The sequence below is a fragment of the Rousettus aegyptiacus genome, unplaced genomic scaffold (genome assembly GCF_014176215.1).
Source record: "Rousettus aegyptiacus isolate mRouAeg1 unplaced genomic scaffold, mRouAeg1.p scaffold_m13_p_7, whole genome shotgun sequence".
Taxonomy (NCBI): Eukaryota; Metazoa; Chordata; class Mammalia; order Chiroptera; family Pteropodidae; genus Rousettus; species Rousettus aegyptiacus.
This window is the reverse complement of record NW_023416310.1, coordinates 2913735-2934294: the sequence shown is the minus strand read 5'-3', so window position 1 is coordinate 2934294 and position 20560 is coordinate 2913735. Positions and strand designations below refer to the sequence as shown.

The 20560-nt window shown below is 56.3% G+C and overlaps 2 protein-coding genes across 18 annotated transcripts in view; one reads left to right on the top strand and one right to left on the bottom strand.

Moving 5' to 3' along the window:
* Window positions 1-812: 812 nt before the first annotated feature.
* ID2 (inhibitor of DNA binding 2) lies at window positions 813-3218 on the bottom strand. Its single transcript, XM_016121166.2, has 3 exons — window positions 2753-3218; window positions 2360-2423; window positions 813-1556 (listed from the first exon to the last, which is right to left on the bottom strand). Exons 1-2 carry the CDS (start codon window positions 3098-3100, stop codon window positions 2367-2369), a joined length of 405 nt encoding a protein of 134 aa, XP_015976652.1. The 5' UTR covers window positions 3101-3218; the 3' UTR covers window positions 813-1556; window positions 2360-2366.
* Window positions 3219-11856: 8638 nt separating this feature from the next.
* The window catches only part of LOC107498271, an 82036-nt gene continuing 73332 nt past the window's right edge, over window positions 11857-20560 (top strand). For 5 of the 17 annotated variants that reach the window (XR_004952001.1, XR_004952000.1, XR_004951999.1 and 2 more), the window contains exon 1: window positions 11863-12393. Coding sequence is in view for 1 of the 17 variants with exons in the window: in XM_036224505.1 (XP_036080398.1) it covers window positions 19423-19485 (63 nt within the window). In the remaining 16 variants the exon portion in view is untranslated. Of the gene's footprint in view, window positions 12394-15274; window positions 19486-20560 lie in introns of those variants that run through there. The other 12 variants (XM_036224503.1, XM_036224499.1, XR_004952010.1 and 9 more) reach the window with 10 other exon arrangements.

The window sequence follows — 20560 nt, the reverse complement described above, 5'->3', positions numbered from 1 at the left end:
CCCTTCCCTCTCCAGGACCCACCCACCGCTGACCGGCCTTCCAGAACCTCCCACCCTCCCACGCCGTGAGAAGCCAGCTTCCAACGTGAGAATATAAACATCCGAACGCAGGTGAATTTTCAAGACTTATCTGTGTTAGCTCTGCATTTTAAAGCAGGGTCCAAATATCGCCGCGGTGCCGTTGATATTTTCCTGCGACTTGAAAGGCCTTTCTCCCCTCCTCCCTGTTGTCCTTCCCCTGGGCAGGCCAGGTGTGCAGTCAAGGGTGAAGGGTGCTTTAAGAGCTACCTGTGCTGGAAAGTGGGCCAGACCCAAGCCCTGTCTCCCTGAGGCTGGCGGAGCTACAGGTGGAAAAGGTGCAGCGGAAGAAGCCAGGCTGAGCGCTCAGGCCGGAGCCCGGCTCGATTCCCACGGGCAGTCACTAGAAGCAAAGCGTTTCCACCGAAGCGTGTCTTTGCCCTTCCCCTAAATCTTATGTGAATCCCATGGAGCCCGTTTCTCTTCCAATGAACAGTGTCATTTACTCCAGAAGTGTTTTGGCACCTGCTCATTCAGGTAGTGCTTCCCAGATTCCGCGTTTTGAATGAGCTAACTCCTTGGAGTCACCGCCACGCCTGCTCCTTGAATGAAACTGAGCGGCACAGACCTAATTGTCCCTGACAGACTCGGGGAAACTTGTTTATAATCTTCCCAGCCCTGCACACACGTCTGATAAGGCTGCTTGCACACAGCCTCCACGAAGACGTGGTTAAAAGAAACGGAGAGACAAGAGAGGGAGAGAGCGATCTGAAAAATCATTCAGAATGCAGATGTTGACTTCAGACATGTTTTATTATAATCTTATACAGTCTACATAAATTTGAACTTGTATTGACTCGGGTTCAGTTATAACATAGCATTAATAAAAATCAAAGCACTGGTCCTCTGAAATAAAGCAGGCAATCACCATTCAATAAACACACTTGATTTATTTTGTATAAAAGGGTTAAGTTTACAACTAAACTTTTATAAAAAGTTTAGCATGAATAAGTACATCATTACACTTTGTATGCAGAAACATACATCTCTGCCACTATACAAGAAAACTCTAATTAAAGAGTTCACAAGGTTTCACTCAATATATATATATTTATATATAAATATATACACAGCATTCAGTAGGCTTGCGTCAAAAGGTAATTTCTGACCAAAAGACTTCATTTAAGTAACTGAATACTGGATCCTTCTGGTATTCACGCTCCACCTTTGAAAAAAGGCAAAGTCTGCTTAAATTGGGCAATTCCTTGTGATTTTAACGTTTTCGCTCCCCATGGTGGGAATAGTATATAAAGAAACCTTCCAACTGCAGAAAGGGCATTAAAAGTCTTTTTCATAAATAACTAATATCACAGTCCAGGTCAGAAACACTCTGGGGAAGATGATCTGATCCTTCTTAGTTTTGCTTCCATTTTTTAAAAAGGTCCATTCGACTTGCTGTCCTCCTTGTGAAATGGTTGAAAAATAAGTTCCCGTGGATTTGTTGTTATTGTGCAAAGAAAAAAAAAAGTCACAAACACCTGCAAAAGATTGAGAGAGAAAAGCAAGTTTAGGAGAACATAACCTAAGGGCAGAGGCAGGCAGCCCGGCGCCAGAGGAAGCCACAATTTTACCATTTAACCAAACACTCAAAAGATTGGGCAAACCCTGGCGTCCAGATGCAGCACACACAGTCGGCCTCGACAGCGCAAATTAAACATTAAAATAGCAGAGGCTCAAGGGAAAAACTTCCCAACGCAATCTCGTACTTGGATCCCCAACAGCAGTGCTCACAGGCGCCAGTCTGCTTCTTGGGAGGATTATTTGATTGAAAACAGCCCTTTAGTTAAGATAGGGAAGTCGGAATCCCACATCACAGGGGCTGAGAGGCACAGGGTCGCAGAGCTCGCCCCGCCGGATCCCAGAGGGTTACAGTTTTGGGGAAGGAGGATCCCTGTGGAATTTGTGGCGATAAGATTAATTACACGGAGGTTAGTACCTCATAGTACCAGGGCCACACCAGAAAGCGGCCAGGGCATTACATCCGACAGAGGCAACACACTTTCCCCGGCCACCCTCGTAGGAACTTAGGGGCATCCTTTTTTAATTTTTTCTTTTTCAAGGAAAACGACCTGTGATCTTGAGTGACCAGAGCTAGAGGCCCCTTTGCTGTCTAGCACACGTAAGCAAGATACTACCTGCAATACATTGAGGTACACATTCATTTATTAAACCAAAATTTTTTACGGATACACAAATACTTGCACACATGAAAAAACACACGAGCCCGCACACACTCGCCAAGGGGCAGTTTAGCCACCCGGAGCCACAAGCAAACACTCACCATTTATTCAGCCACAGAGCGCTTTGCTGTCATTTGACATTAACTCAGAAGGGAATTCGGAAGCCTGCGAGAGAAAGGGAATAAAAAGCAGGATGTTAGACTGTCTCACGGGGACAGCGCACCTCTCTCTCCCAAAAGTCGTCCGCGGAACGCTAAGTTCCATTAACCACGTTCATGCTACAGTTCCGATCAAAGACAGACACACTAACATCACAACTTCTAAGCAATTTCACGCGCGGCTCAATCCACAGCAGATATTAAGAAAAATAAAAGTTAATTAGCTCCTCTGTAAGTCATCGACTGCGGCCGTCTCGACAATGGGTCTTGCTCGTGGCAGCCCAGGCGATCGCCCGGGTGCGCGACGGCGAACGTGGCACCGAGAGCCGCTCTTACCTGCAAGGACAGGATGCTGATGTCCGTGTTCAGGGTGGTGAGCGGCGTCCTGGACGCCTGGCTCTGCCCGGGTCGCTGGTGGTGCAGGGTGACGATAGTGGGGTGCGAGTCCAGGGCGAGCTGCAGGTCCAAAATGTAGTCGATGACGTGCTGCAGGATTTCCATCTTGCTCACCTTCTTGTTCTGGGGGATGCTCGGCACCAGCTCCTTGAGCTTGGAGTAGCAGTCGTTCATGTTGTACAGCAGGCTCATCGGGTCGTCCACCGGGGTTTTGCTCCGGGAGATGCCCAGGCTGTGGTCCGAAAGGCTGTTTTTCCTAGCGGACCTTACTGGACTGAAAGCTTTCATGCTGACCGCGAGAGGAAGGAGACACCGGGAGGGAGCGGGCTGCCCTGGAGCTCAGGCCGCTGCCGCCTACGGAGCTTCCAGCGCTCGGCAGCAGGATGGGTTCAGAATGAAGCCGGGAGCGCGGCGGGGCGGCTTTTATCCACATTCGCCGGGGCTACACGAACCGGCTTCCCTGCGTTCCCATTGGTGGAGGCGGCGCGTCCATCAGGCCAGGCGGGCGCCCCATTGGCAGGCGAGGACGCGGAGCGAGCGCTCAGTTCTTCCGCGTTCGCAGCCAATCCCCGCGGGGTGGGCGGGGCGGGCGCGAGCCCAGCTGGGGTGGTAAATAGAGTACAGTAAGCGCGGGGCGGGAGGGGGGAAGAGGGGGAAGGGAGGAGTGATGGGGAGGGGAGAGGAGAGAGAAAGGGTGGGGGAGGGGGACCCCGGGAATTTAAATGTGCATCTTAATTCTGATTCCAACTGCCTAGCAGGACCCTCGCCCTAGGGTGTGCTCCGACACCTTGGAGCTTTCAGCAGTCCGAAAATCAGAGCGATGGGGGCAAGTTCTGCACGTTAGAGGGAAAGCCACAGTTCACTGCGACCCAGGGAATGTCATCAAGATAGAAAGCATTTCTGCAGAAAGTGAAAACGCAAATAAGTTTTGCCATTGCCATGTGACGTTTGTAGAGAGTGCGGTCTCTTAAGAGAAGGAGAAGCTACGTGAAAAAAAAAAAAGGCAACACCTACGCGCGCGTTCAACGACAGGTTTAGTGTGGGATCTTGCAACCCGGAGCAACGCAGGAGGCGTTATTGTAAACTCAGTAAAATGAGTGCATACTTATTGGAAACCGTGCTGATCGCTAAGGAGCTCTGGACGCTTGCAGGGTTCCTGTTCTAGAACAAGGCAGAACTATTATAACGATCCTACTAATCGGAAGTCATTAGGAGAATTTGCATCTCGAAGCTGTGTACACTGCCCTGAAGGCTGGGGTTTGTGCCCTGCAGGGTAGATGGCAAAGCAATGTGATTAATTATGCACAAATCCTGATTTCGGGTGTCACATTCCAGCACCTACAGTATTTTTAAAGCTTTGTGACAGGTAGGTGGCCCTAGTCATTGACTGACATCTTCACACTATTTAAACAGAAAAATTCTGTCACGTATGAGGTTTGGAATCTTTTCAGCACTAGTGCTGGATGCAACTTCAGGTTTGTTTTTGTTTTTTGTTGTTGTTGTTTTTGGTAAATCTTTAAGAACTCATTCCTGCAGTCTATATTTAAAAAGAAGTTTGCTGCTATTTACTCAAAAAGTTTTCAGTTAATTCACACAATTTCAGTTTAACTGAAGACCACAGTATATTAGTCATGTTTTGAAAATCATACCTCTCTAGAATACAATCAACTGGAAAGTCTGAGAAAATATAATTTTTTTAAGTATATAGTTTATTTTTTGTCCGACTCTCCATCTCTTGTGCATTAAAAAAAAACAAAAAAAAAAAAAAAGAAGGAAGGAGGCAGAACTGGAGAAAAAGCAAAGCTTAATAATGGGGGAAACAGTATTTTTCCCTTCAATTAATGATTAATTCTGCACCTGGCGGGCCAGCCTTGTGTCTGCTCCCAGGCTTCTCTGTAGGGAGGCAGAGTTGGTGGTGCTGAGGTGGATGTCACTTTCGGAAAATCCAGCTGCATTGTTCTGAAGGATGGAGGTGGATGGTTTCCTGACCAGCAGAGAAGCTGCTGAGAGCCTGGTCCTGCAAGTACTGCCTGCATCTCTGTCCCTGACTGCGCAATTAGCAATGTCTCCTCTGATATTAAGCCTGGGAATGATTTAATACCCAAGTCCCCCACAGTTCGAGCCTTTCGATGTACTTTGTGTGCATGTGTTTCTGTCACATACGTGCCACAGTGGAACAGATTTTGTTTTGACACTATTTTGGTTCATGATGTTATACTTCGACTATTTTACAATAATAGCCAACGTAAACAAACATCTTTGGGATTCTCAAATTATTACTTGTGATTCTTGGACATTGCAGCTCTGAGATACTGACGCATTCCTAGCTTTTTCCAAGGACACCGTATGTTAACACCCGTGCCAGGCTCATTATCCATCCCAACAGCCAGGCTCCGGGCTGGTTGGTAATGAGCTTGTGCAGTAGTTTACACACTTGCGAAGTTGATTAAGGCAGTGCCTTCTCCCATGATCTTTTCTGTACCCTGATGTCGTAACATTGCTAAATATGGTGAAAGTTTTCTGGTGTTTCTTTCTTTAGCTGCCATGTCAGAGTCCAGTCAGCCTGGCTGCGTTGAACTGGACTCCACTGGCACGCTACCCAGTTCTACATTCATTTAAAGATCATTTTAAGGGGATTGTGAGGCTGTATAAGTTAATGATTAAAAAAAAAGGCCCGAGTTACTGGTATGTCTGTCTCGGCAAGCCCAATGTGGAATTACCTTTAAAATTATGTTTTCGTGGGGGAAATGGTGCAGGGCCATTTTCAGGGCAGGTTACAAGGCAGTGAAATAAAGACCTGTCAATTGGTGTCTCTGTGGGTTTGCATTTGAGACCGCTAAAGTTCAAATGGTCCCAGCTGCAGAAAGGGCCCAGGATTTGCGAGATCCGTGGGTGGTGGGAAGGTGTGAAGGGCTTCCGGTGGGGGGTGGAGATGCCGTCCCCATTTAAAGCAACACGCAGGCCCTGAGTGGAAGTCCCCCTAAGCCGGTTCCAGGGCTCGCCGGGCGCTCGGTCTCCAGCCCAGTCTCCAGCCCAGGCCCGGCCGGCGGCTCCCAGCGCGTCCAGCCCCTCGCAGTAATCAGAAGCAGCCCCGGGGCCGGGCGCGCGTGATGCAACGGGGCGCGGGGGAGGGCGGGAGGAGCCTGCGGGGGGAGGGGGCGTCTCAAGGTCCTCCCTGCACATCTGGCGCAATTGCGAGCGCTCGCCTTTCTTCCCCCCGGTTTTGTTCTCACAGCTGTGTCCATTCCGCCCGTGACCCCCCGAGTGATCCCTGACAGGTGATGAATTGGCGGCGGCGGCGCGCGGGCCAGGCCGCGGCGGGGCCGGAGCCGGAGCCCCGGAGCAGACTCTCTGGCGCCAGGCGCGTGACGCCGCCCATTCACGCCGCCCTGCAGCCTTGTCCTCCCGGCGCCGCTCAGGCGGCTGCCATGGCAACCGCGCCGTCACTCAGCGCGCGCGCCCAGCTGATCAATGCCTGCGAGGCCCGGCGGTCCCAGGCTCGCCCCGGCCCGGCCGCCCGGCCTGCGCGCACCTGCAGCCGCTGCACGTCTTAAGTTTCGAGCGATTTGGGGGAAGGAAGGAGGACAGAGAAGAAAAGAAAAGGGGGGTCGGGGGGAGGAGAGGAAAAAGTCTGGGAGAGGGAGAAGAAAGAAATCTTCCTTTTGCCGAAGGAGGCATAACGTGGCTTAGAGGGTGCCAAAGCAAAAGGTTTTGCTTTATTTTGTTTTTGCAACCGAGGCGTTCAGGGTGGGGCCGGCGCGAGGCGAGGGCGGATGGGCAGAAGGCGCGGGTCTCAGCGCACGGCGAGATTTGTTTATGCCTTTGGATCCTCGCGCGGACGATTGTGCTGCTGGACTCTTAAAAATACTATTGAGGGACAACCCTCCCCCCGCCCCCGTCCCTTGCCTTCCTCCTTGGAACCCTTGGAGTTCGTGGAAAACCATCAGACTTTTCCAGAGCAGAACCCCCCGCCCCCGGGCCCACGGCGGGGAGGCGGGAGGACGTGCGCCCCGCCCGGCGCTGCGGGCGCCCGCGGACCCGCGTCGCCACGCTCATTACCACTACAAAGCCGGCGGGCGCCCCAGCCCGACTCTAACGCCGAGTCTTCCACCGAGGACATCGGGAGGCCAGCCACTTCCAGGGCGGCCCGCGGCCGCGGACGCCGCCCCCGCCCCCGCCCCGGCTTTATCTCTAGGGAAAGTTCCAGTGTAAGAACCAGATGCCAACATTCCCGGACGGTTTATGGCATCCGGACCCCTCGAGGGGGCTCCTCTGCAGGCCGAGTGTGAGCAGCGAGGATTTGTCGTCTGCCCTGCAGAGGGGTTCCCTGAACGTGGACGTCCTCTGCCGGGCCGAAAACGGGGGCGCGGGGCGGGGGGGGCGGGGCACGACCGTTCCCGACCCTCTTATCTGGCTCAGCAGTTTGTTGTGATTTTCGAGGAAACAGCATCTGGATCACATGAGGATTCAAGTTTTTGCTTTCCCTGTTTATTTAATACCTTGGCAAGAGGGACCCCTGACCCTGGCCCCAGATAACCGACTGTGGGCTTAAAACGGCCTTCGATGGGGACGAGGGGGAGGGACGCGAGCGAAGCCGCAGAAAGCGCCCGAGGGGACGCGCGTTTCTCCCCCTTTGGGTATGTCCAGGACCCGCCTACCCTCCCCCAGTCGCACGGCTCTAGCAGAGCGCCTCGGCCACCCCCGCGGCTCAGCGTCGGCGCGGCCCCCCGGCCCCGGCCCCTTCGCGGAGTCGCGCGGCGCGGCCTGTCCCGGGCCGTGGGCCCGTCCGCCCCCCGCGCGCGCCGGTCGCCGTCAGCTCCGCGCGGGCCAGGGGAGCGACGTTTGGGGAGTTGGGCCGAGGGCCGCGTTAACGACCGGCACGGCAGATCCTCAGTCACAGATGCTGTGAAGGGCCCCGGTGTGTGGCCGCCTTCGACTTTCACAAAAGATTTTCCTGTGACTTTTGTTCCGGGCACCGAATTAAAAAAGAAAAGCAACTTGAGCGACAGGTCTTGGGAAAGAATCCCGGCCGCCCGCGAGCTGGCGGGCGCGGGGCCGGCGTCGCCGAGTCTGCGGGGTCCGGCCCCCGTGGGGCGCCCAGGCCACCGCCCGCCGTGGGCCCCCCGCGCCCGAGCGCAGCGCCCAGGCCGCCGGAACCGCCCTCTCCAGCCAGCCACGAGGGCGGGCTTGTCGGGAGTCAGGCTGCATGTTAATATTATAACGCGGCACCAAAAGCAAAACCCGAAGTCGCGGCGAGGAGTCCCTAACAAGAAACACATTGTGCGCTTCCCCGCCCCCTCTTTTGGCCGAAGCCACGTTTGCGCGCCGGCCGCGACGCCGCCCGCCAAGTCCATGACTTCAGTGGGGAGGAACCCGCCCGCCCCGCACCACGTGCGCGCCCGGCCCCCGGCCACCCTGCTGCGCCCCGCCGGCGCGTCCCAGCGCCCGGCCTGGTCATGGGCCCGCTCCGTGGACACGTGTCCTGCGCCCGCATCATTTTGGCCACGGCCCTTTCCCGACCCAGGAGAAGGGCGCTACCCATCGCCCAGGGCGCTGATGGCACCCAGGTAGCACCAGAGTGGGTGATTTTAACAAAAGCCCCCTCAGTTTGGCTGGTGGAGAGACCTTTGTTTTTAAAACAGTTTGACACCCTCTTCTCTTACCCTCACCCACAGCTTTGGGGCTCTCGCTCCCATCCCCCATTACTATTTGCGGGTCTCCTTCCTAGTCAGAGGGACATTCAAGGGGGGTTCTGCAAGCCCCCTGTCACAATCTGTGTGTGGGGAGGGGACAGGACCTAAAGCTGTGTCCTCAGGGAGGTGAGTGCAGGGGACTTCAGGAGCACTGGGGACCTGTAGGGGCCCCTGGACATGCAGCTCTTGGGCACCCGCGGTCAGCTCTGGGGTGGGGGTGGGGGGACCCTGCCATCTTCCCAGTGCTCCTGACCCTCTGAAGTCAGGGGGCTCCCGTCTCGATGCTGGGACTGCCCAGCAGCCCCACCCCGACAAAAGGCCATGGGGGTTAAGTCATACATTTTGTTTTGACCAGGTCTGCCTTCCCAGTCCGTGAAACACAGAGAGGTGCCGCTTCCGAGGAAAAAGGGCCCATGATGGCCCTTCGCATGGGGAGGGTAAACACTCGCCCTGGGAGAGAACGGACCATTTATAGCCTCCGCACAGCTCACCTGTTTTCCCTTCGCTTTGACCCCATGAGTTAGGAAAGGCAGATGCTGCCCCATCTTCCAGAGAGGGAAACTGAGGCACAGGTGACACATCCCTCCGTGGTCCCCAACACCCTGCGATGACGCAGAGGTGTCCGGCCTTCGCCTCAGGCTGAGTATCAATTACCTTTTTTTGATTTTTTATTCGAAGTCTGCTCCTGCAGGCTGGATTGCCCAGAGCCAGGGATTTGTGAAACACTCTGTTCTCACCTTCCTCTAAAGTTCACACTGAGTGACTGAACTTGACCCTTTGTTAAGAAAAGGTCAGCTCAGATCTGAGGACCTTTCAGACCTCGCGTATGTGAGAATCCTTGCCACACAGGGTCCTGGGGCCTACCTCTAGAAATTCTGACTCAGGAAACAGTTCGAACAAGCCTCCTGAGGAGGTGCCGATGTGGGTGGCACGGGGACCACCCTGAGAAGCTTGGGGAGCAGAACTGGCCTCTTAAGTCCACCTGTGGCTGGTGTTGTCGCCTACTGGGTGAGCATGAGCTGTCTCGGACTCCTCGACGACCCAGACATTTGTTTTCAGAAAATTCAAGACGGCAAGGAAAGTTTATTACATTTACCCCCATTTTCCTTTTTTCGTCTATTTTCTTTCTTTCTTTATTTTCTCAAGCATTTTATTTTATTATAGTTTCAAGTATACAGTACATTGGTTCGACATTCGCACTGTTCACGGTCCCCGTGTTACTCGGTCCCCCCCACACACCGCCGTTACTTTGCTGCCGACGGCGTTCCCCACGCCGCGCTACCCCTCAGCACGGCCTTTCCCCTTCTCCTCCCTGCCGATCCAGTGCTCCTTCTGTGACCGTTTCCTTTGTGTTTCGAGAGCATCCTGTGGACATTCTTGTAGGGTAGGTCTGCCGGAGACGAGTTCTCCTAGTTTTCCTGCATCCGAGAAAGTCTCGTTTTCCCTTAGATTCCCGAAGGATAGTTTCGCTGGATCGAGAATCCTGGGTTGGTCCTGGTTTTCCTTCGGCATTGGATGTGTTGCGCCGTTTCCTCTGGCCACCGCGGCTTCTGATGAGAAATCCTCGTCATTCGAGTTGCTTCTTCCTGTGCAGGGAAGGGGCTGCTGCTCTCTCCCTGCTTTCTCTGTCTTCGGTTTTCGGAAGCTGGCGCACGATGTATCGTGGCATGGATTTCTTCTTGTGTGCGTTGGGTGGTTTCTATTGCTCTGTCTTCAAGTCCACTCATTCTTTCCTCCGTGCTCTCCGTTTTGCTTCTGAGTTTTGTTTTGGTTATTGTATTTTTTCAGTTCTAACATCTCCGTTCCGTTCTTTCTGTCTTCTTTTATGTTGCTGAGATTTTTTTGTGGTTATTTGAGCATGTTTGTAATTGCTTATTGAAAGACTTTTTTGGTAGCTACTATAAAATCCTTATCAGTTAATTCCAACTTCACGTCAATTAGATGTGGGCAACTGTTGATCGTTTTTCCTTATTCGAACTAAACTTTTCCTAATTCTTGGCGTGACATGGAAGTGCTTGCCGAGCACCTGCTATGCCCCAGGCGCTCTTCTAGTAACTTAGGGACCATCAGTGGACAAAACGGACGAAAACCCCTGCCCACCTGGGTGCTACATTCTAGTGAGAAGAGACAAAGAAACGAAGTCGGGGTGGCAGCCGCATAGGCTATCAGAGGACGCGGACAGCTGTGGCGGTACAGCGGGGGTGGGGGACGAGCAGAGTGGGGAGCAAGCCAGGAGTGACCGTTTCGAGGAGGGTGGCCCTGGTGGGCTGCCTGGAGAAGGTGACTTCTGAGCAGAGACCCGAAGAACGCGAGTCTCGCCGCCCCCACTGCGTAGGGTGCACGGACGGTAGGGGGGGGGCGGTGAGGCCCCGCCGGGCCCGCACGACGCCGGCACCGGGCGCCCATCCCACCAGCCCCCTGGGAAGCAGCTCAGCTGCAGAGTTGCATTCCCCGGTGAGCAGGGGGCCGGCCCTCGGAGGTCGCAGAGCTGCCCAGTGCAGGGGGATGATGGCTCTGCGCTCTCTGCTTCTCTCAGTCAGGTACGGGGGTGGCGGCGAGGACAGCAGTTACCCGAGGGGGCAGGTAACGGAATCCCGTGGGCGGTGCTTCCAAGTCTCGTCCGGAATCCACGCTCATCCGGGCAGCGACGGGCCTTTGCTGCTTTGCGTACTGCCAACTCCCCCCGCCCCCACTACAATGATCTGAAAGTTTCTGGAAAGTACGGGTTTGTAGACCCTTACCTCTATGTATCCCATGAAAATCTGGGGATGGGTGAGGAGTAGGGCCAAGGGCTTTGCCTCTTCTCACAAGCTTCCTGGTCAGTCCTGGGATCATGCTTTAAGAAACACCCCGAGGCCCCCAGCTTCTGACAGAGGCGGAAGTGTGACCGTGCAGTTGCTTTTTAGAGACGATCCCCCAGGTGATTCTTACGGCCATGCGGTGATTAGAAGTGGCCGTTTTATGATGCAATGGAGGTCGTGACTTTTGGGGACATTGAAGGAAAAACAGGAATTAACCACTCAAGCTTTACCCATGTTCCATTTAAAAACAAAATTATTTATAAGCAAGATACATGAGTTCATTTACTCTTGAACGTAAACCATACTACTGAGAGATTAAGGACAAATTTTTTTAAAAACCAGCTTTAAGTGTCTTTGCATTTGATGGGGCCAAATCTCTGCTTTTCATTTTTATTTAATACTAGTGTTTTTAGTCCTGTGCATAGCTCCGGTTCCCTCTCAACTACTCTCCTGTGTAGGAAAAGTTCTAGCAAATACAGTGTTCATGCGACTTTGCGGCTTTGTGAGAGCCGGTGGCTCAGCCGTCTGTGGAATCTCGAGCCGACTCTCCCAGCTCTGCCATCACCCCCCCTCGCTCCCCACCCCGTCCCCCCACCAAGAGGGCCGGCCATGGCCCTGCTGGCCCCAGCTGTTTTTGATGACCCCCTCCCGCAGGATTTCTCTGGGTGACTGACTCAACATGAATCAGCAACCTGAGTTTTAGGGGAGCCGGGGTAGTTTGCCACACAACCAACATATGGTAAACATTCACACTGTTTAGCAACATCGCTGTAAATTAAACACACCAGGAAAAAAAAAAGGCCCAGATTTCCTCACAGCCAAACCAGAGAGGTCAGCTCAAGGATGCTGAGGACAAGTTGAAAAAGCCATTTCCCCCCTGGGGCCAAACTGGAGAGTTGCTGTGTAGAAGGTGGCCGCAGAGGACAGCGAGGCCGTAACTCAGGCTCCTGGGTCAGGAGGGGCTGATGGGGGCGCCTCCCCCTCGGTTGATAATAAAAACAGCTGGCCAAGGAGGAAACAGCTCGAACGGTCGGATCTCACTGTCGGCGCACGTGGGTCAGCTTTACTTACTTATTTGCGGGCAAAGGTACGGTTTAATCCAAAAATTTAAGCTTAGTGGACCTTTAGCTTCTTTTTCCTTTTCTTTCTAAGTGGCGTGAAAGTACAGCTATTTAAAGAGGATGCCGCGGCCGCCGACCCTTGGCAGTCTCTGCGGACGGGGTTTTAAGGCTGAGAGCCCCGCGGCGGGGGCTTCCTCCTGGGAAAGCGTGAGCTCACCCAGCCGCCCGCCCCCAGAGTCTCGAGGGTCACTGTGTTAAGCCCGCAGTGACAGGACAGCCTCTTTGACGCAGCTGCCTGGGCCGGCCCGTCCCAGGACGGATTCTCGGTGTCTGGTGTTCACGTGAGGAAGGACACACACTGGATTCCTGGCCTTTTAGAGTTCGGTGTTTTCTGCAGCCGGGGGAGCTTGTTATGCTTTAGAAAGATTTTGCTTTTTAGGTCATAAAGTGGAGCCTGAAGACTGGAAGAGGTTTTGTGTTGTGTCTGTTTTCATGTCCGGCCTCCGTGCTGGGTGTTTGCAGGGTCTGGGAGTAAGGACGGAGGCACAGAGGTTTGCAAGTGGAGAGGCTTTGCGGCACGGCTCTCCTGTCCCAAGGGAGGGAAGCCGAAGGTCAGTCTCGGGCACAGGGTTCACCGCCGCGGCCGGCGGGTAAGCTGGACGTTCCCTGTCCTGCCGGCCTGTCCTGCTCTCTGTGCAGCGCCTTCTGCCCTTGGTCCGTTGTGTAGCGAGCTCCCGAGAGCAGGGCTGCTTTCCCCGCTGCTGCCCTGTGCCCGGCGCTTGCGGCAGGGCCTGGCGCGAGCACGTGGCGGGCGAACGGAGCCGCCCTGGGGAAGCGGGCTGTCAGGGGAGGAGGTTCTCGGCGTGAAGCCCGCTCACTGGTTCTCGTTCCCAAATAAGAGGTCGGGGTTGCCAGCTCCCCCCACGTCAGCGGGAATGGGACGGGGCGATGGGCGTGTGTGTGCGCGCGCGTGTTGAAACATGTTTTGGCGAGCAAGGAATCCCGAACAGAAGGCAGCCGAGGCACACGGCGCCGGCGTGGAAGTACAGGCGTCCGAAGCGGGGCGCGGACCTGTGTACCCGTCCCGGCGGGGTCTGGCCCGTCGGGCGCCGGGGTCGGCGTTCCTCGAGGCCGCGGAGACGAGGAGAGAACCGGCGAGTCGCTGCTCCTTAGAAAAGCGCGACGCTCGCGTGGTCCGCGTTTCGTGTCTCCCCTTCGTTCTGCGCGGACAGCACCCCCTCCCAGTGCGCTGCCTCCGGTTTTGCCTGGTCATCGGGCAAAGGGGACGCTCGCTCCGGACGCCCCCTCGCCGAAGCGCCCGCCACGCTGAGAAATGAACCGGCGCGGGGCCCGGCCGCTGCTGCCCCGCGGGGAGCTCACCGGCGAGGCCGCGTGAGCGGACACACGCGTGTACCCTGCGCCCCGCACAGAAGGAAAGGATGAATAAGAGACACACGCCAGGTCACAGGCGTCCTCGACGTCCTCGGGAACACAAAGGACCGGACGCGCCCGCCTCCGTCTCTGGAGCGAAACCGGCGTCCAGGTTTGCCGGTCTAACTTAATCGACGCCCATCTTCTGCCTCTAGGACTCTCTACCCCGGGCCAGGGAGCCAGGTCGCTGGCTTTGTGGAGCCTTCGGGTGCGAGGAGGGCCTGAGTGGGGTGATGCACAGCCCCTCTGAACATGGGGTACCCAGAAAGCAGGGAGAGAGGACAGCGAACGCCGGGGAGGGCCTCGCCACTTGAACCGGTTGACTGTGAGGCGGACGGACGGACGCGGAGGTCAGCGGCCTGCGCGGGGGGCTGGCCACGTTTCCGCAGGGCATCTTCCTGCCGCCTTGCCCAGAGGCGCTACACCCCCAGGAGTCTCCTAAATTTGGATCTTATCGCTGCCATTTCAAAAGTGAGGGGGAAGGTCGTTTCCTTTTTCATTAGTTTTAACATCGCTCCTTTAAGGCTGTGTTCCCAGGGAGTACGCCCACGGTCCCCCGGAAATTTCTGATTGATCGCCTAATGAAAATCAACATTTTCAGAGCTGATCTACGACGGATCAGGAAGTTGGAAATTCGTCCCAGGAGGGATGTGCCACTGAAATTTGCACTAAAATGGAACTCTTAATGCATTTTTACTTCCTTCTCTCACCTATAAAACAAGTCGGCCCGCCATTCCTACCGGATCTTTCTCCAGTCAGGACAGAGTCTGTTCCTCCCTCGCCTTCTCGATGCCATGCACATTTCTCTTCTCTTGCGGAGTTAATGATCCTTCTGAAGAACAAGGAACCGAGGTTATTTAATTGGGGGAAAGGTCAGGAGCGATCGAGGAATGACTTCAGGTGGCTGTCGAGGACTGCGAAAGGCGCGAGCCTGCTTGCGCACCCCTTTCCTGTGCAGAACCGCCCGACGCCAATCCAGAGAGAGAAGGGTGGCGAGCGGGGGTGCCTTCGGAGTCATGTCAGCCCGCCCCCCCATTCCTGCCAGACTGAAAGGAGACGAACGGACTGGGTCATGAGCCGAGGGGCTAAGCTGAACTGTGGCCAGGAAACTCAGACCTGAGCCTCCTTCCCGGAGGAGACGCATAAGACGTTATCCGTGCGGAGGATCGAGCCCTCCGCCTTCTGAACAAACTGGTGGGAATTGTCAGAGGCCTCAGTTGGTGCCGCACAGAGTCAACCCCCCTCTCTGCTTTTGGTTGAAGGCAGGGTGACCGCAGGGAAGAAGCAGTCAGACAACTAGTGATCCTCATGACAGCCTGAGCCCAGGGGGGCAGGTGTCTGAGTTACATCCCCACCACATCTTTAAGAAGAGAGTCACCGGTGAACTAGCATCTGCCTGCCTGCCCTGGGATAGGTGAATGCATCCATCCATCCATCCATCCATCCATCCCTCCATCCGTCCATCCATCTGTCCGTCCATCCATCCATCCATCCATCCACCCATCCACCCATCCGTCCATCCGTCCATCTGTCCATCCATCCAATCGTCCATCCGTCTCGAGCATCAGTGCTGAGGCAACTGCTTGAACAGGGGCATAGGAGCAAAGACGTAATGTGTGGGTGAGGCAGGTGCACAGGTGTGTACGCTGAGATGCTGTGTGCTGAGTTCTAGGGGAGAGGCAAGCCCGGGCCGGTGTGGAGCCCAGAGCAGGGGCCTTGGCCCAGTCCGGGGAGCATGGGGCTAGGGGACCAGACCTCCTGGGAGGGGGGCCCTACGAGATGGCAGGTGTGGTGGGGGTTTCTAATCCGATCGGCGGGATTGGTAACAGGTGACGCTCATGGTGCCGGAGGCCGCCGGAAGCGCCCCGGGTGGCTCCCGCCGAGCTCCGGCCTCGGAGGTGGGCCCTGCTGCTCCCCGTTGGCCGTGTGAGTGTGGGGAGGGGAGTTCAAGCGGAGGCAGGCCGCGTGGGGCACCGAGGGGGCCATCGAGAGCCCCGCTGCTGCCGGGCAGGTGCTAAGGTAACTTTGCTGCAGGTGGGTAACGAGGTGAGGGTCAGCCTTCCGGAGGGTTCCTGGAGGCCGTGCAGAGGGCGCCCTGGAGGGGAAGCCGGTCGGGGAATGAGCTTCGTGGCACTCCGCCCGCTCCCACCCAGGCTCCGATGAGGACACCGAGGCTCAGAGTGGGCCTCAGGCGCACTGCAGGTGTGTGGCGCGATCCCCGCCCAGTGCGGCTTCCTCGACTCCGAGGCGAGCTGGCTTTCTTCCACGCCGCGGAAACCGAGTGTGGCCTTCCATCCTCCCCGCTCTGCAGTTGTCGTCTGGGTCTGTTCGTCCTCCAGCCCCGCAGACTACAGTTGGGTCTCTTTCAGGGTCGCGAGAGGGAGGAACCCTTTCTTCTGAGCTTGTCCCTTTATGCTTCGCCTCCGGGAGGCACTTGTGGGATGGACGGCGAGCCCCGGCTCCTGGCCCCCGCGGGTTAACTGGCGGTTCTAGAAGTGAATCAGCTCACACTTGCGGCCAGTCACAGTGGCTGCTGGGACCCCCAGGGGACACTCCACCGAATGGCAGGCAGGAGCTTCCCCTCCTGGCTCGGGGTAGATCCTGGGCCAGTGCGGTGTCCTGCGACCCCCATGCTCCCCCGTGTCGCGAGGTCGGCCCCGCAGGACTAAATTGATTCGCTTTTACCGAAATACACATTTTAAATATTTAGTTGGTTATGGTAAGTTTTGTTTAAAATGAGTTGAAATCAGAACTTACGAGAGACATTGGAAACCATCCTCGAACTCAGAAAAGAAGCTCACTTCGTGGCTCGGACCCAAGAGTGAGAAACTCCTTCTAAAAGTGATGGTGATCTTGAAAAGTTAGGAAGGAGGCAGTCATGACGGAGGAGAAGGGTCTTGCCCATAGCTCGTAACGAGTGAGTGTTGGGCGGAAGTGTGGGATGGCCAAGGGCACAGGAGGAAGCCTGCCCCGGCGGCGGGAAGGGTTCCCTGCCCCACGAGGGGGCCCTGGGCGCAGGCCCAGAGTGACCCCGGAGGGGCCCCGTGGGCGGACCTGCCCAGTGGCTGCTTATCCTGTTTCCTTCGTGCCTTTCGGGAGAGCACTGGGCGCCAACAAAGCTGGCTCTGCCTCCTCCCTTTTCCTTTGCAAACTGCAGCCTAATTAACTTCCAGATTCACCCCCATACACCTTCTTTTGATAAGGGGTTCTTCAAGCCAGTAACCCCCAGCTTCTGCAGAAGCCCAGCCCTCTTCGTAATTGCAACTTCCTGCAGAGCTCAGCAGCTTCCGGCAGGATGCACACACATCCGCCCCCAGGCCGGGCCAGCTGGAGGCCTCTGCCTTGTGCACATTTGACTTGTGCCTTGGGTGTCAGAGGAAAAGGGTGTTGAACAGTATTCAGCGCGAAGGAAAGCCTCCAGCTCCTACGCTGAAGTGTTCAGTTAAAAATATTTTGATTTTCCAAAAGGTGGAAGGGAATCTGTAGGCAGTTTGCCCGAGACCAAGGCAGGAATGAAGTCGCTTTGGGTTCAGACTATTTCCAGGTGTCGCCTTCTTTCATTTCCCCCAGAAATAAAAGGACTTATCGGTAAAAAGAAGTGCACTGAAACCCATAGCAGTGAAGGCATAAAAAGTTGCATTCGAACAGTGAAAATGAACCAGAAACAAAAGGTGAATCAGTAATACTGATCCTGCCTTTGTATAAAAATTCAGCATCTATTCACCAAAGATTTTCGAATTAATTTTGATTTCTTCAATGTTGCATTAAAACGTGGTTTATCTCGATCACCGGTTTCTGTTTTTTGACATCCCCTGCGATTTGGCACCCCCGCCTCCCCGACCCTCGGCGCAGTCTCAGCGCTGGGGCTGACTGCTGTGCCCTGAGCCCTGGGTGTCGCCTGGGCACAGTTTCATTGACGGGGAGGTGAGGAGGGAGACTCACTCAGGCCTCCCCTGAGCCCCCTGCCTGGCCCCCCTTCTCTGTTCTTTATCTGACAACATCTCATCCTTCAGGCTCCTGCTCAAATGTGCCCTTCACGGTTCAGCCTTTTTAGTCCCTGCCATCTTTGGAGAACTCCCCTCCCCCCATGCTACTAAAAAAAGCCTCCGGCTCACCTGTGCTCACCTGTGCTCACCTGTGCTCTAGCCCCGCCTCCCTGCAAGTAAATTTTCCCCATGGCTGCATCTGTCTTCCCCACCAGCCGCGGAGCTCTTCAAGGTCAGGCACCAGGCTTTCTTTATGTCCTGTGTGGCGTTCTTGATACGTGGTTGGTGAGCACCCGCTGCATGGGGAGATAGAATGATCAGACGCGAAGATCGTTTTCCTGAGTGTTAATAAATGATACGTTCTAAAAAAAGTGGCCGGCCACGTGCGAGTCCTTCACTCTGTTCCCGTGACCGTGGGACATTCCACTGGCCCCGTCCAGTCTGGTCCCTGGCGGTCCGGTTGGCAGCTTGTGGGGCGGAGCTGGGTTGGGAAAGGTGGTTACACCTGAGAGTGCAAGAATTTGAAAGCTCTGGGTTATCTTCAAAACAGGAAGCCTGTGGCTGGATGGGGAGGGCGGAGGAAGGGGCAGGGAGGTATTTGGGAGGGCACCTACCTCCTGAGCTCGGTCAGCGAACACTTGCTGACCAGCTAGAGACTCAGTAGATGAAGCGATAAGTGGAGCTGTCAAACCACAGGTGTGCCGGGGAGGAGGGCGAGGACCCGCGGGAAAGGCTGGGGCGCAGCAGCGAGGAGGCATCTCGGGACACCGGCCGCTCCCGGTGGGAGGGGGCGCTGGCGGAAAGAAGGAAGGCGATCGGCATGTGACGTTTTCCCACAAAGGGGATCTTCGGAGCCATCCGAACGTGTATATTCCCTTTTAACTCAGGTTGAAGAAATGAGGACGTTAAATGCTGTGGAAAGGCTATTGGCAACTCCAGCCAAAATAACTCGATAATATTTTTAGTTTTATTGCTCTGGGATATTTAAGGAAGATAAATAGGTCTTGTAATAAGCCTACAGCGTGCAGACCGTTTGGCTATTAAAAGCGGGGCTTCTGGAGGAGCAGCACGCAATGATTTAGGACGGCCATAAAAAGGGCGAAGCGAAAAAACAAAAACAAAAACAGCAGTAAGTTAGAATCCAAGACGTGAGTCAGGCCTGAGTCGAGAGGGGCCCAGGGTTTGGGGCTGTGCGGCAGCGTCCCCCAGCATCACGGCCTGGAGCAGCCACCGCGTCCTCGGCCACGACTCGGCGGGTCCGGGATGGGGGAAGGGCCCCGGATGCCGTCGCTGAGGCCCGGGCACTGGCCGCTGGCCGGGGCACTCGGCTCCCTCCGCGTGGCCGTCTGCACGGCACCCTCGCCGCCTGGCCATCGGCCCTGAGTTTCTCTGTGGGCCGTCTGCGCACCGTGCGGCCCGTCCTCCTCGGAGGCTGGGAAGCCACTTCCACCAGTGACAGCGGCCGTGTGATGGGGGAGGTTTTTGTCGTGGAAACACAGTTATGAGATTCCTGGGCAACGGGGGTGAAGGAGGCATGGGAACTGGGCACGGCAGACGGAGTCGCCGGTTTGTGGAGTCGCTGCGGCCCTGGGAGGCCCCCCGTCACCAGGGCTGCTGAGGCGATGTGTTCGCCCCAGCATGATGGCCCAGGGGAGCCGCACCTGTGGGGTCCTGGCCCCACCGTTGGTTTGGAAGTGGCAGGTAAGCCTGTGCGTTGCGGTTTCTGGGCTCCCGCTAGGCAGGGCCGAGGCAGGTAGGCTGTGGGGAGACAGGGGAGCAGAGGCTGCTCGGGGTCAAGGGTTCCAGCCCAGCGAGTCACGAGTTGGCCCTAACAGTGCTCCCCGTGACCTCAGAAGGCCGAGGCCTGCCCCGCGTGCCCTGCCTTGGGCCAGTCTTGCCTGGCGGAGTCTGGGCCAAGGCGGAGCGTGCCGGGAAGACGGCTCTCAGCTCCCGGCGCCTGCCGCCTGCAGAGGCCTGGGGTGGGGGCAGAGGCGCCGTGACTGGGGCACACAGCGCCCAAGAACAGGCTGCGTTTGAGACTCTGCGGGTGGCCCCGAAAGCTCATGCTTGCCTGGGGCCCACTCTGAGGGGCAGCCCGGCCCCCAGCCCCCCGGGGCCAGCGAGTGCCCAGAAGGCCTCTCTACACCCTGGTACCACACTGGGACTTCGGAAGCCTTGTTTGCCCGAGGACACGGCTTTGGCGTGAGAGGAAGCAAGCCTTGATTGGGTAATAGACCTGGGGAGAGAGAGTGCTGGGGAAATCAGGCCTTTGCTTTAGATCCGCAGCTTCCTGTCATCGGGAGAGACCCTCTGGGGCCTGGGGCAAGGGCCGACCTTCCCCCCATTCCCTCTGCCACGAGGCTCTCGCCGTAAGGAGCGGGCACCCACCACGCTGGGAGCACAGGGTGGATGGGGAGCAGCCGCCCCCGATACTCACGGCCCAGGGCGAGGGCGCGACAGAGGTCCCTTCCGACAGCGCCTGGCAAAGGGGCCTGCAAGTGGCCCAGGGACGCCCCAGCCCCAGAAGCGAGGGTCGGACCCTTTGGGCAGGGATTTCGCGTCCCGCGTCCCAGGGCCTGCTTCGGGAGCCGCGGCGTGTGCTCCCTGCGGGCAGGTTCCTTTGGCCCTGCAGGCCCCGCGCTGGCTTGGTGGTGGCGCTGTAGTAAAGCGCCATAGCCCGGGGCTGTAGACAATGGCGCTGCGTCCGCGGGGCCTTCCTGCGTGTGTGTCTGTGCCCTAATTTCCCCGTCTGTGACGACACCAGTCGCAGTGGACT